The sequence below is a fragment of the Phaenicophaeus curvirostris genome, chromosome 15, assembly GCF_032191515.1.
Source record: "Phaenicophaeus curvirostris isolate KB17595 chromosome 15, BPBGC_Pcur_1.0, whole genome shotgun sequence".
Taxonomy (NCBI): Eukaryota; Metazoa; Chordata; class Aves; order Cuculiformes; family Cuculidae; genus Phaenicophaeus; species Phaenicophaeus curvirostris.
Genome location: NC_091406.1, coordinates 6,165,729 through 6,183,535, shown reverse-complemented (window position 1 = coordinate 6,183,535; position 17,807 = coordinate 6,165,729). Strand labels below are relative to the sequence as shown.

The 17,807-nt window shown below is 56.9% G+C and overlaps 1 protein-coding gene across 3 annotated transcripts; it reads left to right on the top strand.

Moving 5' to 3' along the window:
• The first annotated feature begins 926 nt into the window (after window positions 1-926).
• On the top strand, window positions 927-17,029 carry ANXA6 (annexin A6). Of its 3 annotated transcripts, XM_069869001.1 has the most exons (26): window positions 927-1,051; window positions 3,489-3,549; window positions 6,489-6,573; window positions 6,845-6,939; window positions 7,090-7,203; window positions 7,289-7,379; window positions 7,490-7,569; window positions 7,646-7,702; window positions 7,884-7,977; window positions 8,061-8,156; window positions 8,387-8,445; window positions 8,701-8,823; window positions 9,028-9,086; window positions 9,532-9,610; window positions 10,465-10,546; window positions 10,797-10,891; window positions 11,324-11,437; window positions 11,977-12,067; window positions 12,809-12,888; window positions 13,083-13,136; window positions 14,402-14,419; window positions 15,150-15,246; window positions 15,509-15,604; window positions 15,863-15,921; window positions 16,218-16,340; window positions 16,670-17,029. In XM_069869001.1, exons 2-26 carry the CDS (start codon window positions 3,532-3,534, stop codon window positions 16,727-16,729), a joined length of 2,019 nt encoding a protein of 672 aa, XP_069725102.1. In that variant the 5' UTR covers window positions 927-1,051; window positions 3,489-3,531; the 3' UTR covers window positions 16,730-17,029. The 3 variants fall into 3 exon arrangements, with proteins under 3 accessions (XP_069725102.1, XP_069725105.1, XP_069725104.1); XM_069869004.1 differs by lacking the exon at window positions 14,402-14,419; XM_069869003.1 differs by lacking the exon at window positions 14,402-14,419 and having other exon boundaries at window positions 13,083-13,154.
• Window positions 17,030-17,807: the final 778 nt, after the last annotated feature.

The following is a 17,807-nucleotide window of genomic DNA, read 5'->3' as shown; positions in this document are numbered from 1 at the left end:
GAGATGCTCCAGCCAGCGGGTACCACCAAGGCTTGGATGCCCATGTCCCAGCAGCCTCCAGCATCTTGAGGGAGCCCTTGGTTTTATCTGTTCCTGCTGCCATCAACTGGACCACAAACACCGCTATCTGTGGCTCCTGGAGAGCCCAAACAACTCCTCCAGCCCTGATGCAGCTTCGGTGTTGCTGAGGTGTAGGGTGGTGGTGAGGAAGGAGCAGGGTGAACCCGGATGAGGCAAGGAAGGAAATGGCCTTGGGGTGCTGCAGGCAGCAGCACAGCCTGCCAGGAGCATCTCAGCCTCCATCTCCGCCCGCGGCTGTGGTACAAGGTCTTTTCATCCCTGTTTCTGCATTGGGAGGGAAGGTTAGGGGGAACAGTGAGCTGCCTGTCCCCAGCTCAGCTCCTGCACCACGGATGCTTCCTTTTGCAGAGCAGTAGTCAGCACCTTCCCCCTTAAGCAGGTTCGGGGGGGCCAAATTCCAGCCCCCACCTTGGCTTTTGTAGAGGGAGTCAGGGATGGATGTGTCCCCACCTCGATCAAGAAAGGGGGTGCTTTAGTGCAGGCAGAGGTGACAGGACCAGCAGGGTACCCCGCACCCCAGTGTTCACCAGGAAACCAGAGCGGGGGGGACGGAAAGGGGTGCAATTTCCGCAGTCTAAATGCAATCACCGTTATCCTCCTGCAATGTGCACGTCACCGTTGCTGGCACGCAGCCCCTGCACTCGCTGGTGGGGCTCTTCTCCCCAGGGACCCCCTTCCCACAACCTGCCAGGGACAGGCTGCTTCTGCGGGTGGCATCTGGTCCCCCCACAACCCTTGGGCAACCAAACCCAAGGGGTTGAGGTCTGGCATGGCCAAGAGGGTGGGAGCGTGGCCCTGATCTCAATGCCACGGCAGGCGGGGACTGGAGGGCTCACGAGCGGTGACGTCTCGCCTCGCTGGGAGGAAACAGCTGCACACCAAGGACGAGCGCTCGGCCACAAGTCCGCACCGAGCGTGCCGGTGCCCGGCTGTTCCCGAAGGCGCAACCGGACAGGCCTCGGTGCCACTCGTAAGTGTGCGCTGGCGTGTGGGGAGATCATGGTGGCAAGCAAGGGGGTGATACTGGTGTGCAAAAGCCACCGCAGTGCATGCCAGGGGAGGCAAAACTTGGCTGGGCGGTGAGCCGTGCAAGCCGAGGCTCCGTGCAAGGGGTGGCTGCAGGGGGGAACCTTGTTTTCTTTTTCTTTGTCTTTTTAGGAAATATTCTTCCTTTTTAACAAAAGCTTGGGGGGCTGCACTGCCTGCGGGTGCTTTTTCGAGAAGACGCTGGCACCGCTGCAGGCCCATGGGTGTGTCCCGGCTGGGATGCGCCTTTGTCCCTGCTGCAGTGGCCATGGGAACACCCGTCCCTGCACCTTGGGGTGCGAGCTGGGCTCAGCGGGGAGCATCCCCTGCTTCGGTACCTGCTGAGTTTTGCACAAGCAAATGCACTCACAGAGCTCTAGAATGGCAGTGGGACTTTTTGGCGCTGGGGTGGGGCAGGGGACTTTGGGGATGTCCCAAGCTTTGTGGGGAGGATGGATGCTGCTTTTTTTAACCCAGCGAAGCTCCCTTTCTGCCCCACGGGCAGGAAGATGGATGGTGGGGCACTGGGTGTGTCATAATCTCAGGAATAGGGAGCCATCCTTTGAGACACCCGCCTGGCATGAGCTGTAAAAATAGCTGCCACCTCCTGGGGTGAAATCCCCAAGCCTGAAGCTATGAAGAGGCTCGCAGGGTGCAGGCTGCTGGGGGACAGGCGCTTTTTGGCAAGGGTGGGCTGTTCTACAAAGGGATTGGGCTGTGCACATCATTTAGGGTTTCTCATGGCACTTTCTGTCCAGAGACCCCCACAATCCAAGCTTTTTCTTCATTTGAGGGAGGCAGGTACCCCCTCAAGCCTGGGCTGTGCAGGCTCCAGGTTTTGCCATCTGCCCCACGGATGCCCGGGCATCCTCCCCAAATTGCCTGCTGGCAGGGTAAGCGCCGGGGCTGCTTCCCCAGCCTCTGTGGAGGTGCCAGCAGCGGTGGGAGACAGGGACGAGGCACTGCAGGGGCACTGGGTGTGGCCGGCGATTCTCCAGCACTGCTGCAATGAACTGAGCGGTCTCAGCCTGGCTGCCGCATGCATGAGGCTAAGCTGGAGGTCTATGCCATGCAGGGCTTTCTCCATCCCCCGGAGGGCATGCATATATGTATACATATCTATGTATACCCAGGATGCATGTACAAGCTCCTGAGTGGCATTAAAAGGCTGCATGGGCTGGGGACTGGGATCCACTGGCGCCCACCCAGCCCCCAGCTGCAGTGCAGCCCCTGGTACACACAGGGGATGCAGAGGCTGTCCCCCAGCCAGGGGCTGCAGGGAAGGGCATCCAAGGCTTGCAGCCTCCCCAGCTGAAAAGAGAAGGTGAGGTGAAAGCAGCTCTGGTTTTCTGCAAAACTTCCTCCCCTTGGCAAGGAGGACTGTGGGTGCCAGAAGGCTTCGTGCATGCGAACGGGGTGACCCAGCCATGCAAACGGCTCAGGGCTGGGTCTCCCTGGCCATGGGTGCTCTCATAGGGTTGTGGGGGCCAAGCAAGAGAAATTCTTGTGATTTCCCCTGCTCACTCCATGGCTCAAACCAGAGCTCAGCTGGGTAAAGAAATCCCCCAGGGCGGCCCTCCTGCAACGTGTCTGGGAGGGAGGGCGAGTGCTGGCAAGGAAGGGGCTGTGCCTCACTCAGCTGACGCTCAGCGGTTCATTCATGGCCAGGCTCCATTTTCCAGCTGTTTCTCTCCCTCCATCAGCTTTTCTCAAACAAAACAGCACTGTCTGGGGACTTTCTCAGGGCGGATGGGGAGAGCCCACATTGCAGCAGGTTGCAGCTATAAATGGTGCTGGTGTTAGAAAACAACCTGTGAGTTACCTTGGAAACCCGGCTGCGTTTCCTGGGCTCCACTGAACACGTGGGATTGATGGTGGCCTTGACATGGTGTACAGAAACTCAGATAAAAGCTGGTGGCATCTCGTGGGGGCTGCCCAGCCTCTTGCGGCAACGGGGCGTTCCCATTAGCTGCTGAAGCTGGGATGGTGCCAGGGCTTGGGGGGCTGGTGGAACAGAGGGAGCATCGTGGGGTGCAGCGAGGAGAGTCAGCCCTGCAGAGGATACTCGGCCCATTTCCACGTATTCAGCACTTTCTTCCTCTCCCAGTTTCTCTTGACATTGTCAGGAAGCTTTGAGGGGGCCCATCTCTGCTGCCCTCAGCCCGTGGGGTCCCCAGCTTGGTCCTAGATACTGAAGGACTGGTGAAGCCCCTCTCCCTGAGCCTCCCCAGCAGCACGTGGCCATCACCCTCCCGTGCATCCCATGCCCACAGCGATGCCTGGCAGCAGCATCCAAGGAGGGGAGCAAAGTCTCCCTAAGCTAACGCAGTCCATAGAGAGGGTTATTTGGCTCACATCAGCTTTTCTGTTCCTTCCTGCAGCTCTTCCTTGCTCTCACTGTGGTGATTTCCAGCTCGGGAAGCCATGGCACCCAAAGGAAAGGTAAGGGTGACCCACACATGGCAGGGATGGACATGGAGGGTGCCACAGGGCAGAGTCTCCATTGGGTAGCAAGGATGATGGTGACGTGCATGGAGCGCGATGCTGCCCCGAGCTTGTTTACGTTCCTGCCTCTCCAAACAGTGATGCAGATGCTAGGATGGGGGACTGGGAAAGCAAGGACAGTGAGGATCAAGAGTCCTTTTGGGACCACAGTGGAATGCTGGAGAGAAGCGGGGCTGTGGGAAGAGGTGTTGCCCTGGGGATCTGGGCTTTTGCTGGAGAGAAATCCTGCCTGTTCCTGAGCCCACCACAAGGCATACAGCCCTGCTTCAGCCTCTCCCCCCTCACCCCCCAGCATGGATTTCTCCTGCCTCTGAGCCAGGGCTGGTGCAATGTAACAGCTGGGAGAGCAGGTGCTTCCTAGCAGCCAGGAAAACATCTTAGCGTGGGTGGAAAAGCCTGGCTCGGAGGGCAGCTGCGGCTGGTGAGGTGCAGCCTGCCTGCGGGATGCCACGCAGGGGAGGAGTTCAAGTCCAGAACCTGCCTTCTCCGCTGCTTGACGCCAGGCTCTGCTTTTTCCATTCCCTTGAGAAATCAAGTAATCGTTGCCTCAAACCCAATTACCTGCGGCTTCCTGCCCAGCCAGGGGGTGGCTGCCTGTGAGTGGGGAACTGAGGCACAGCACCAGTGAGCATCACCCCTCTGGTGGTCCAGGGCTCCGAGCGCTGTGCGATGGGAGGGAGCGAAGCCACACTGGGAATTTTGCTTCCACCCTCGCAGCCCCAGCCTGGCTTATTTTTAGCTAGGAGGTCCTGGGCAGGCTGGGATGACTCAGAGGCTGGAGGAGGGGAGGCAGGGGCCCCGGCAGCTGAAGCAGGGATCTAAAGGAGGATAGGGGTGTGAGGAGGGAGCAGTAGGCAGGATGCTGTTTCCCTCTCAATCAATGTTTCTGCATCTCCCTAGGGCTTGTTCCCAGAAGGTTGCAGGGTAATACACAGCGCTGAGCTCCTGCCTCAGTTTCCCTTGCCACACCATGGCAGCACTGCAGCAAGGCATGTGGCTTGTGCTTCGATGGCTCAGCAGGCAGGAACTCAGTCCTGCTCCTCCTTCCCATTCAACCTGGGTCAACATCTTGTTTCCCCATCAACCACCTGTGCAACCCCAGTACCTTCCAACTCCCTTCATCCTCTGGGCACCTCCTTTGCCCTGCAACTCCTTATTCGTGCCTCTGCAAGGCATGTGTGTGGGCAGCAGCTTGCACTGAGCCAGGAGGGTCTTGGAACTGCCGGGAAGCGGGGCTAAATCCAGCTCTCTGGATGAATCGCCTGCAATACGATCTGTCCCCGTGCCTGCCTGGCTCCCTCGAAGGGCAGCGTCTCCTCTTGTCTGACCTGGTCCCCACCACGTAGGACACCAGTGCCAGCAACTCCTCCCAAGGGGACTTGTGGGATGTGCCCAGCCAGAATGATTTTTCCCTGGGAAAGGGGGGTACAGAGGCCAGCTGTGAGATGCACAGTGGGGCTGTGGTGCTGCAGCGGTGGGATGGGGCCCAGGGGAGTCACAGGTACAGGGCTGTCCCATGTTCATCCCCTTGGTTTCATTCCTGGAGGCACTTGCTGGGTCAGGGATGCTGGCAATGGTGCTGCCTGCCTGATGCCCATCTTCTAATGGTTGGACTCGATGATCCGGTGGGTCTCTTCCAACCTGGTGATTCTATGATTCTCTGGGGACGTGTTGGGTTCAGATACCCGATGCTGGCAACAGCCCTGGGCATTCATAGAGCCTTTGGGGATTTTAAACAAGTGCTGCAGCAGATCCTGAGCAAGAGAGCCCTGTAAGGTGTGCACACCCGGCTGGCACATGGTACAAGCAGAGCCAAGGGAAGATGCTCAGAGTTTCCCAGGGTGCTGACATGGCTCAGCCCTATCACTACCCAGCAAAACCACTAAAGAAAGCTGCTGTTCAGCTCTTCCCACTTCCTGCCTCCAGCGGGAATAGGTCCCAGTTCCTTACTGAGCTGGTTTCACATCTGCTTCTACCCAGGGTTTGTGCTGATCTCGTTCAGAGTCTGGCCCCAGGCTCTCCTGAGCTGAATTCCATGGACAAAGCTGACCTGAGGAAGGAAAGCCCAGTCCCTGCTTTTTCCTGAGGTCTCTGGGTGCAGCCTGGAGGTGCAGACAGAATTGGATCATGCCAGCCCGCAGGATTTCTCGGTCTCCTGGGAAGGTCTTTCCCTGCATCCAGGATCTCTGCTCTCATCTCTTGGACCATCCTGAGCCCTTTGGGAGTGCACACTGGGGCAGGACAACCTGTTGGCAGCTCTAGCACTTCTTGGTGCTTTGTGCCTAGCAGCTTACAATGATTTTGTGCCTCCAAATGTGTCTCGTCATTTGGAAGCTGTGCATCCAGAGGGGTTCTCTGCTCACAACAGGCATTAGGAAAATTACTTCATTGCTCCCAATCCACCTCCCGTAACTCCTGTTGGCCTGGCTGTGTTGTGGGAGGGTCACCCTGGTCCCTCTGTGCCTTCCCCTGGGTTCAGGGGCGTCTCCCCTTTTCCTCTTGATATCCCACCGTCTCCCCAGATGGACCTGGGAACCCAAATGTGCTCAAGAAGCAGCTCTTGCTGCTGCAGTGGGGAGGGTTTGTATCCAGCTTAAACACAGGGCACGATAAGCAAACTGAGAGCAATGCCAGAGAGCAGCGAGGGAAGGCTGTGTACTGCTGTGATGTGGCCAGCAAACAATGAGCACAGCAGGGAGAGCAAACAGGAAACAATTGGGGAGAACAAGTGTCTGTGTTTGAGGCTGAGCTTTGCCTTAAGGCAGCCCAGGCAGGAGTGGATCTCAGCCGAATCCTTCTCAGCTTCAACTTCTCCTTCCCTGATCCCATAGGGGATGCTCCTTACCCTTTCACCTTTTCAACTTCCTTTCCTCTAGGTCTACAGGGGATCAGTGAAGGATTTTCCAGGCTTTGATGCCAACCAAGATGCAGAGGCCTTGTACAATGCCATGAAAGGATTTGGTACGTACATTTCTCTGGATTATCAGATGTCCCCTTTTCCTTTGATTGACCCTTGCATGGCTGGGTGTCCTCCCCTCCCTGTCTACTTTAGATGCGTGCCAGGACCTCTCCTGGCTCACTATTCCTCCCTAGAGCCAGCTCTGCTGTGCTTCTCCTCCTGTCCCCAAGTCACAAGCAGCTTTGGGCACAGCAGGTTGGCTCCGATAAGCCCCAGCCATGGGGGGTGAGACCCAGCTGTGGGGCTAAGCGTGACTCCCGGCTTTCTCCCCAGGCAGTGACAAGGAGGCTATCCTCGACCTCATCACATCCCGAAGCAACAAGCAGCGAGTGGAGATCTGCCAAGCCTACAAGTCCATCTATGGGAAGGTAAGAGCTCCCTGGTCTGTGCTCCTACTGCAGAAGCAGGTGGCCACAGCTGCCACCATCCAGTCCATTCAGGGACCCACCTCTCCCTGGACCCACTCAGAAATGCTGTGGAGCAAAGGGTCCACCAGCCCCTTTCACCCCCTCCACCAGGACCTCATCGCAGACCTCAAGTATGAGCTGACAGGGAAGTTTGAGCGGCTGATTGTGAGTCTGATGCGGCCCCCGGCTTACGGTGATGCCAAGGAGATCAAAGATGCCATCGCGGTAAGGGGTGGGCAGCCCTTCTGGGGCCCCTCCAAGGACACCCTGGCTGGCCCCTCTGCTCATGGCACTGTGTCTCTGCCTGCAGGGCATCGGCACAGATGAGAAGTGCCTCATTGAGATCCTTGCATCCCGCACCAACCAGGAGATCCACAACCTGGTGGCTGCTTACAAAGATGGTGAGCGCTGAGGAAAGGCAGGGGCTGCCCTGTGTCCCCTTGGACCAGGAGAAGGAGTAGAGGTGAGTGGATCCAGCTTTCCAGACCCTGACCTCTCCCTCTTCCACCAGCCTATGAGAGAGACCTGGAAGCTGACATTGTTGGAGACACATCAGGCCACTTCAAGAAGATGCTTGTTGTTCTGCTTCAGGTATGTCCATCTGTCCAGCATCTGTAGGTGATAGGTGACTGCAGCCAGCAGGGCTAAGCCTGCCTCTGTCCCACAGGGTGCCAGGGAGGAGGATGATGTCGTGAGCGAGGACCTGGTAGAGCAGGACGCCAAGGTGAGGCTTGGCAGGTCACTTGAATGGGTGGCATCCAGGCAGGGACAGGGCTGGTGGCACTGGGACCATCCAGACTTAGGCCTGCAAAAGGCAGGTGTGCACCAAGAGAGCCCGTGCTTGGGCAGAGCCTCACATGAGCAGCACCCTGACTCAGGCTCTGCCACCTTCCTCATCCTACAAGGACCTGCTGGAAGCTGGGGAACTGAAATGGGGCACAGATGAGGCCCAGTTCATCTACATCCTTGGCCGGCGAAGCAAGCAGCACCTCCGCCTGGGTAAGGATCTTCTGTGAGCTTGGTGTTGGGCTTGAAGGTATCTTGGCAACTTCTCCAGCCATCATCTCACTCTTGTCCTGCAGTCTTTGATGAGTACCTGAAGATTTCTGGGAAGCCAATTGAGAGGAGCATCAAGGGAGAGCTCTCTGGTGACTTTGAGAAGCTGATGTTGGCTGTGGGTATGTCAGCTCCTGAGTGCAGAGTGCTGTGAAAACATACTGCTGGCCTTGATGGGGTGGGAGGGCTCCGTGCAAGAACCAGGGGGGTCAGGATTGTGGCTGTACCTGGTTTTAGGGAGTACATTCAGGGCAGATGGGGAGGCTGAATGTGGTGCCCAAGGGGCTCAGAGGCTGGGGTGCTGGTGAAGCCGGGTGCCAGCATCCCTCACCACACCTCTATTTCTTTGCAGTGAAGTGCATCAGAAGCACAGCAGAGTATTTTGCAGAAAGGCTCTACAAGGCCATGAAGGTAAGTGGATCACCCCTTCTCCAGGGGGTCCCCCACAGCGTTGAGAGGAGGGGTCCTCTTGCTGTGGGATGTTACAGAGTGACACAGGTCCATGAATTCAGGTCCTGTGACCTGGGGTCTCCATTCTTCCCTCCAAAGGAGTTATTCCTTCAGACCTGGACCTGGGTAGAAATCTGATAGGGGGTCCCAAATGTGATGGGCTGAGCAGGGTTGCTTGGTCACCCCAGGCTTCATGCGACGACTCCTTTTTTGCAGGGACTGGGCACAAGAGACAACACGCTGATCCGCATCATGGTGTCCCGCAGTGAGATCGATATGCTGGACATCCGGGAGGTGTTCAGGACCAAGTATGATAAATCCCTCTACAACATGATAAAGGTAAGTGCTGGGGGTCCCTGGTGACCCTCCGAGCAGCTTCTAGTGCTGTGTCCCTCAGGATACCAGAGACTGTGGGAAAGCTGAGCCCTCTGAGGTCCATCTCTGAGAACAAGGCTCGGGGAGACCCCTCTTCACGTGCCAGTCTCACACCCCCATACCCTGACCCTCATTGCCACGTGTTTCTCTCTCCATTTGTCTTTCCAGGAGGACACCTCTGGGGAGTACAAGAAGGCCCTGCTGAAGCTGTGTGGAGGGGATGATGAGTAAGACTGCCTGTCATTCATTGTTTCATCTCCCCGGTGCTGGGTACGAACCTCCGGGTCAGAGCCTGGTGGAGCACCTGGAGTGGCAGCACCTTCAGTGACAGCAGTTCGGTACAGGGGGCCCTGTGGCCCCTCTGCTTGGCCAACCATGATGCCGTGCTTCTTCCTTGGCACATGGCAGGCATGGCTCAATGATCCAGTGGGTCTTTTCCAACCTGGTGATGCTGTGATTTGGAGGGAGAATGTTCTGGTGGGGGTGGTTGGGATTCACCACCCATGTCCCCCCACTCCCACCTAGCCCCACTGCAAACACCCAGCTCCTGCCTACCTCCAGCTGGCACCTGGTGGGTGCCAAACACCTCTCGTGGAGGGGCAGGAGGGGGTTGTTGTTGGGGCATGGGGTCCCCATGGCTCACTGTGCCCTGTCCTTGCCCTCCTGTTGCAGTGCTGCAGGTGAGTTCTTCCCTGAGGCGGCGCAGGTGGCCTATCGGATGTGGGAGCTTAGCGCGGTGGCCAAAGTAGAGGTCAGCACTCCCCAGCTCCCCCGCACTCCTCTCTACTCCCTGCCAGCTTGGGACACGTGGCTGCTTCTCTCTGCCATGGGGTACGGCCAGCCCCACACCTCTGCACTGCCTCTCGCTTGGCGGCTTCTCTCAACACCTTTTCTCTGGTTTTGGGGCACGAGGTTGGTGGGATGGAACCCCAGCAGGGCTGGCCGCCCCTCATGGCTCCACTAACCCCTTCCTCTCTTTGAGGCTTCCCTCCCTCGGGGCAGCAGGCCCTGCATGTCTGTGAAAAGCATCACGTGCAACCTTGGGTCTGGTGCCACAGAGACCTCCTGCTCCCCAGGGCAGCTCAGCCCGACACCAGGGCTGGCCAGGGCACAGCACCCTGCATGCAGCTGGAGGCACCCCCAAAGTGTGCCTTGGTATGTGCAGAAAAGGCAGCCTGAGCTCTACGTGTGATGGGAGGACAGAGATGTGCTGGGAGCTGTAAGGAGGGTAGAATTACAGGGCAGGAGTGGGTACCCTTTCAGCGACTCCTCTTCTGGCTCTCAGCTGATGTGGTCAGTCCTGGCTGAGATGTCTCAGCTCTAGGGGAGGGGGATGTAACACTGAGACTCCAGGGACTGTCTGTTGCTGTCTTCTCCCCGCTCTCTGCTGGCCTGGCTATGGTTTGCCCCTTGATGGAAGGGGCGACAGTGGCAGGGACATCCTCACTGAGCCCCAGGTGCTTGCACTAACACACGACTTGCTTTGGCCTCGGCTTACTGAGTGGCACCTTCCCTCTCTTCCGTCTTCCCTGCCTCTCTCGCTCCTTCCCTCCCTCCATTGTGCCCGGCTCAGGGATGAACCCAAACCCCTCTGTACACCCACAGCTGCGAGGAACCGTGCAGCCTGCAGCAGGCTTCAATGATGATGGGGACGCGCAGGTGCTGAGGAAGGCGATGAAGGGCCTGGGTAAGTGGGGACCATGCACCCAGCCCCTTTCTCTAACTCCTCAACAGCTCCTGGGGCAGAAAACCCACCCTGCTCCATGTATGTAAAAGCTCTGGGGAGCAGGAAAAGACCCAGTTTTGGAGCTGTGGGAGCTCCCTCTTCCCCGTTTCCAAATTAGGTGGGGGGGACACAGAGATGTACCTGCAGTTAGAGGTGACGTGTGGCTCTGCTGACCCCCTCAACTCTCCCAGCATCACTGCTGTCATTGCAGGCACGGACGAAGGGGCCATCATCGATGTGCTGACACAGAGGAGCAACGCCCAGAGGCAGCAGATCCTAAAGGCTTATAAGGCTCACTACGGCAGGGTACTGCTGGCTTCCCTCCCACCCCGCTCCTGCTGCCCGCGTTCTCACCCCTCCTGCATGAAGATCTGCCCCTTGCTGAAAGAAATCCTGCCCAGGGAGCACTCAGCAGCCAGGGCACCTGCTTTGCTCTGTTGTGACTCCCCAAGGAAGACCAAGTTGTCAACCAGCCTCCTGTTGAGGAGGATCCACCAGCCCGAGGGCAGGGCACCCCTTTCCCCTTCGCTTGGCCCATCCTCAGCCTCACACAAAGAGCTCCAGAGCCAGGATCTCCCCAGAGCCACCGTCCAAAATGTCACCTTAAACAACTCCAAGTGTCTTCCCAGATATTTCCCACCTCCACGCTCTCATCCCCTGTTCTCTCCCTGGTGTTGCCTCGGCTGGTCCATCCCTGCAGAAGGAGCTGGGTCAGTCTGAGCTGAACTGCTTTTGCAGGACCTGATGGCAGACCTGAAATCTGAGCTGTCAGGGAGCTTGGCCAAGCTGATCCTCGGGCTCATGCTGACGCCGGCGCAGTACGATGCCAAGCAGCTGAGGAAGGCTGTGGAGGTAACTGCCACACTGGTGGGATCAGCTTCAGCACTTGAGAACAAGGTGGTTTTTGCTATGGTTATATCTGCACTGCCAGCGGCGCTGGGGCTCTGAGCACAACGCAGGAAAGCTGAGCACAAAGCACCAGGATAAAGACCTGTTTTGCTCTCAAGATCTGCTGAGAGCCCAGCTAAGCCTCTTTGCAGCCCAGAAAGCTCATATACAAAGCCTCTCAGGGAGGCCTCCCACTGCTTTAAAGAGCATCCCCAGGCTGCAGCAGGAGCAATGCCCTGCCAGATGCTGGCAGCCACAGGAGAGCCAGGATAGGGGTAAACCAGTGGCATTCAGCGCTATCCACCAGTCACACCAGTTGGGTCCCCACCTGGACACCTCTGGGATGGTTCCTATCAGCACTTGGGGCCGTTTGTTGGACGCGGACTCTCAGCACGTGCTAGCGCTGGGGTTAGAGGAGCTCGGGCTCCCCTGGCACTGGAGGGGTGATGCTGCAGGATCCAGTGCTGGCACCTGCAGCATCCCACCATGCCGCTCTCTTGCAGGGGGCTGGCACAGATGAGAGTGTCCTCATTGAAATCATGGCCACGCGGAACAACCAGGAGATTGCGGCTATCAATGAAGCATATCAGGAAGGTAAGGCAGAGGAGGGACATGGGGAGCACCCAAAATCCTGGGCATGGACAGTATTTAACACTGTACAAGGCCCTTTTCAGACCCCAGGGTACAATTTTGGTCTCTGGGCTGGGTTCATGGCTTGGTTTTGTGAAGATCTGTTAGTGCCTTCAGGCAAGAGCAGCTTGTTCCCAAGTCCAACACCTTATTAAAGAGAAGTGGAAAACTGGGATGAGGCTGGCAGGAGTCCTCAAATCCACTATGTGATTTCTCACACCCCCATACCCTGAACTCCTCTTTCCCTTCCATCATGCCCCCTTCTCCATACGGAACAAGAGCTTCCAGCTCCAGGCTGAATCCCCAGCCCATTCTCCCCCAGAGAGCCTGTGGTTTTATTAAACAGAAGGCTCTGAGGCTGGTCACTCTCAGCAGAGCACTGGTCCTGATCTCTCTCTATGTCACGGTGACATGCCCCAGCTCTGCCACCAACATCTTCTCCCCTGAGAGCTCTTTCACAGTGACCCCTTTCTCTCAGGAGCACCTGGAGCAAGAGGCTGTGCTTGTGCCCAGGGCATTAGAGCTGCTGGGCTGATCCCCAGGCTTGAAAATAGGAGATGGAGGCATCTACTTCAGCCATGCAAAGGCTGGAGGAGAGTCACCACCATCCACAAGCCCCACGGGGATCGTGGCACAACAGGCACTCGTGGGTGGGAAGCAAAGCCACAGGTGAGGTGCAGGGCTCAGCTTTCTCCTTCTCCACAGCCTACCACAAGCGCCTGGAAGACGACCTGAGCTCTGACACCTCAGGGCACTTCAAGAGGATTCTGGTCTCCCTGGCTCTGGTAAGGGCAGCTGGGGATTGTCCCTTCTCTGTCATGGGGAGCGTTGGGGATCTGCGAGGACATGGCTGTGGAGGAGACAGAGCATCACTGCCTGGCAGGGCAGCGCTGCTGCATCCTGTCTGCCACCCCTCGCTTGGGGCTCTCCCAGGAGATGTCCCTTTCCCAGCTCCATGATTTTTCTATTAAACCAACAGGGCAACCGTGATGAGGGACCAGAGAACCTCACACAGGCGCATGAAGATGCCAAGGTAAGAACAGTACTGGCAGTGCTGTCACAGGCTCTGTGTTAAAAATATGAGGATGTTGGGGTGGCATCCACAGGGAGGTGAATGCTGCTGGGGCAGGATCTCTGTCAGCTGCAGGGGAAGGGTGCCAGGTGAAGTGACACCCTTGAAGGTAAAGCTCTCAGGCCTCATTTCTCATGTCCTGAGCTCTGCTGCTCCATGATCAGGGAAGCTGCAAACCATGAGAGCAGCCCTAAGGCCCAGGCACAAGGAGCTCCTGACCAGGACTGCACCATTTCTTGTGCAAAGCTGCCACTTTTAGCTCCAGTAACACACGCTGATGCTGAAATCTGGCACTTGAGCTCCAAAAGCAGCTTTGGGCTGGGCTGCAGGAGCCACCCAGCTCTTAGTCTATGCATGGGGCAGCCCTGAAATCTAAGCTGCTTTTCATCCAGGCAATGTGCCAGAATGCTAGCCCCAGCCCTCAAACTTGTCTTTACTGAGCTGTGATGAGCCAGGAATGGAGAGGGAAGGCTGTGCAGTCACCAACAGTGCTGGAGGGTGCTAGGGCTCAACCACCTGGCTCAGCTTCCAGTCCTGTGACCTGTGACCCCCAGGGTCTTGTTCCTTTGGCCAAGTCTTTTCTGAAAGGAGCTGGGAATCGTGGTGCAGGGCCAAACGCGAGCTTTCGCTTGGCTGTCCTGCCCCAGTGCCTCTGGCTCCATCGCATGCTGGCATCATGCAGACATGCAGCTCTCCCAGTGGAGCCGCTGCCGGCAGAGGGAGCGGATGCTGCGCTGCCTGCACCCTGCCACATGCACTGCTGCTCGCCTCGACCTGCTGCAGAGAAAGAGAGAGACAGGGATGACAAACCCAGGGATGAGCCAGGCAGCTGGCCTGGTGCCGTGCTGTATTTTGACAGCAAAGCTGCCCTTCCCTTCTTTCCCACCGCCTGTGCCTGGCAGAGGTGGGTAGGCTGCTATAAGCCAGCTGGGTGCCATGCAAGGATGCTCCCCAAGGAGCAATGTGCTGGTACCCAAGCCCCAGGGGTGTGGAGCTCACTTTGCTTGCCTGAAGTCCAGCCCCCACCCCGGGTAGTGGTGTAGAGGCCAAACTGGAGGAGAACACGGGTCCTAAGATCAGGCCCACCCATAGGGAAGCAAGGGAGCTGGAGGCAGGTTATTTTAGGGGATTTTGCTAGACTTCCCTTGCTTTGTCAGGGAAGGATAAACATTGAGAAGCACCTTCTGACGCTGTTGTCTTCCTGTCTCTCTCTTTCTCTCCACCAGGTTGTGGCTGAGACCCTGGTGAGTGCCTGGCCTTTCGCTCCTCAGCCTTCTGCTTGTTTGAGAGGATGCTGGGGTCCTTGGGTGCAGGGCTAGGAGGAGCAGCCCCACAGACTGGTTCTTTTGGCCATGCAGGCTGTGCTTGATTGTGCAGGGCTCCAAGGTCCTTGCATGAGGATGGAGTGGCAAGGGGACAGATGGGACCTGCACAAGGCAGCTTCCCAGCAGTGCTGAGCATGGAGAGAGCAGGGCAAGGCAGAGGGAAAGGCACCTTCCTGCTCTTGGGAGGGCAGGGGACTAATTCTGCCTGCTGCCTGGATGTAGGACATGTTCCTGGCTGTGTGGGGCATGGGGCTGGCTTCCCTGGCTCAGAAAAAGTGGAAAGTGGGGAAAGGATGACTTTCTATTGCAATAGCTTAATGAGCACAGTGAGTACAGCCTCCTCACCCAGCCCCACATCAGAGGTGGAAGCTTTTTCACCCATGGGCAGCGTTACTGTGGCCCAGGGTGAGGGAGGCTCCCATGTCTGGCAGCTCTGAATTCCCTCTTCAATCTTGGCCACCTTCAAACCATCCTTCTCAACAGACTAGAAAAAGAAAGTCCTAACTGGAAAATGTATTTTCTCAGAGGCCACCCTCTTTGCAAGAGGGAGTCCAGGACTGGCTGTCCCAGGAAGAGCTGTTTGACATCTTTGCCCCACTCTGCTACGCCTGCACCCTGTCCCCCTTTTCACTCGTGGTTGTTTTCTCAGAAACTTGCTGATGTCTCCAGCAATGACTCCAAGGACTCCCTGGAGACTCGCTTCCTCAGCATCCTCTGCACCCGCAGCTACCCCCACCTCCGCAGAGGTAGGACCTCATTTCTCCATCGCTGCCAACACACAAGTGCTTTGATTTGGGCTGGATGGGACTCCCAGGTAGCAGGAGGTTGGGGTGGTCCTGTCTCCCCACTGGTAGGAGATGGTACTTGAGGTGGCTGGATGAGGTCAGCAAAGTCTGCTCTTGTCCCATCTGATCCAGAAGTCTCCATGGTTGAGGCTTGGGTCTCCTGGGTGCGTAGGGCTGGGACTGAGTGACTTGACAGTGACCCCTCTCCTCTCCCAATGCCCAGTGTTTCAGGAGTTCATCAAAATGACCAACCACGATGTGGAACATGCCATCAGGAAGCGGATGTCAGGAGACGTGAGGGACGCCTTCCTGGCCATAGGTCAGTGCCTGGTGGCTGCTCCCTCAGGGATGGGCAGCTCCTTCACTTGTCTCTGCCAAGGCAATGCAGTGGCACATTCCTGCTGCCTGTGTGGCATGGGGGTGGGACATTTATAGAGTGTCCTACGGGATCAAGTCTGCAACCTTGCAGGAGGAGGGCTTGCAGCTGACCCAGTGGGTGGCACAGCTCCTTGCTGTGATGTGTCCCCTGGGTGTTGTGAGCCAGGAGCCCATTTTCTCTCCCCTCTGTGTATTATAGTCCGGAGCGTGAAGAACAAGCCGGCCTTCTTCGCTGACAAGCTCTACAAGTCCATGAAGGTGCGGACAAGTTCTCCTGGGGCTGGGCTTGTGGGAGGGTGCTGTGGTGGGAGACATCCTTTGGGACTCAGTGTTTTAACCGCAGAGCAGTGATGGGGTCTGGCCCCGGCTCTCCCCAGCACTGCAAGGCAGGGCTGAGGTCAAATATTGCACTAATTTTCTGGGGCTGGCAGGGCACACAGCCAGCTTCAGCACACATACAAGAGGAGGTCCACAGCTTGGACTGTGCTGGAGATGCCAGGAGGGTCCTTAACCCCAGCCCCTCCAGAGTTATTTGTTCAAGCTCCCCTTTGCAGGGTGCTGGCACGGATGAGAGGACCCTCACCCGGATCATGATTTCGCGGAGTGAGATCGACCTGTTAAACATTCGGGGCGAGTTCATTGACCTGTTTGACAAATCGCTGCACCACATGATTGAGGTGAGGGGATGTGGGCATCATTCCCCAGCTTGTCACCTGGTCTGGCTGAGCCCTGGCCATGAGCTCTGCAGAGACCTGAGCCATGAGCGATGCCATAAGCGGCACAAGGGCTGAGCATTGCCTGGGGAGGAGGAACCTGCCCCAGCCAGCCCTGGTGTTGGCAGATCTGAATGTAGAGGGGATGAGCTGACAGCTTCCACTGCTGCGTGGATGCCTGTGGGGTGGCCAGGGCATAGAGCTGTGCCTTTCCCATGCCCAGCACCTTGAACTGGGCTCCTCGGGGGCAGTCATCAGCAGGCAGTTCTCTGATGTAGGTCTCCCTCTTGCAGAAAGACACCTCTGGTGACTACCGCAAGGCTCTGCTGGCCCTGTGCGGTGGGGAGGATTAGGTGGCCACGGGAGCTCCTTCTTCATGTCTGAGCCAGCACGCACACACCCACCGCCTTGATGTCACTGCAGCTTCAGGGGACGCGCGGTTCCCTGCAGAGGACAACTCACTTTGTGCTGGAAAGCAACACTGCATTGCAAGTGGGGGAGTCTTGGGGAGGGGAGCAGAGGGTTCTGGGTAGGGGAATTATTATCTGCCTCAGTGCAAAATAATTCACACTCAAATACGCCACTAACCCAGGAATTTACCCAGATGGAAAAGACAATTTTAAATATCATAAATAAAACCTTACCGTTGCTGACCCTGGGGCAAGAGTGGTCCATTTATTGGGGCAGGTTTGGGTGGGAGCAAACCCTTGCTGAGGAGTCCCAGTGTCTCCTTGCTCCTGCAGACAAATGTGGGCAGAAGCCCTGCCTCAAGCCCCAGGGAGGGCCCTGGAAACCCCAAAACCCTGCTGAGCAGCACTGCAGGGTCCCCTGCTACTGAGAAAGGGGCTGGAAATATATCAAGGGCTGGCAGCAGTACAGGGATTTTGCTGAGAGCTTTGACTCATGACACTGAAAACCCCCGGCAGGGTTTGTGCCGTTGTGTGGATGATGCTTTTATAAAACAGAGATACAAATCGGGCTTGATGGCATCAACCCGTCTTCGTACATGGTTTCCTGTGCTTTCAAGTTGCTAAAGAAGCAGTTGAAGGCATGTGCCATAGAGGCTACACCCCCAAACAGTTAATGTTTGCACTTCCCCCCACCAGTGCCCAGGAGAAAAGAACTGGAATTTCCAAAAGTGGGAAATTCCAGCACTTTCAATTGTTTCCAAGTTGGAACAAAAAGTCTTAAATACCCAAGTCTTCCTCAGAACAGAGGGGTGAGGAAAGCTTCACCTTCAAAATATCAAAGCAGCATTAGGAATAATAACGCAATATTATTTTAACAGTTCAAAACCAGCTGAGGTTGAGAAGCACTAACATGTAGAGACAAACCAGGGAAGCTGAAGCAACTCAGACGGTTGTTATTCCACTGAAAGTTCCCTTGATGCCTTCCTGTGAAACATCCCCTTGTAAAAAAAAAAAAAATCAC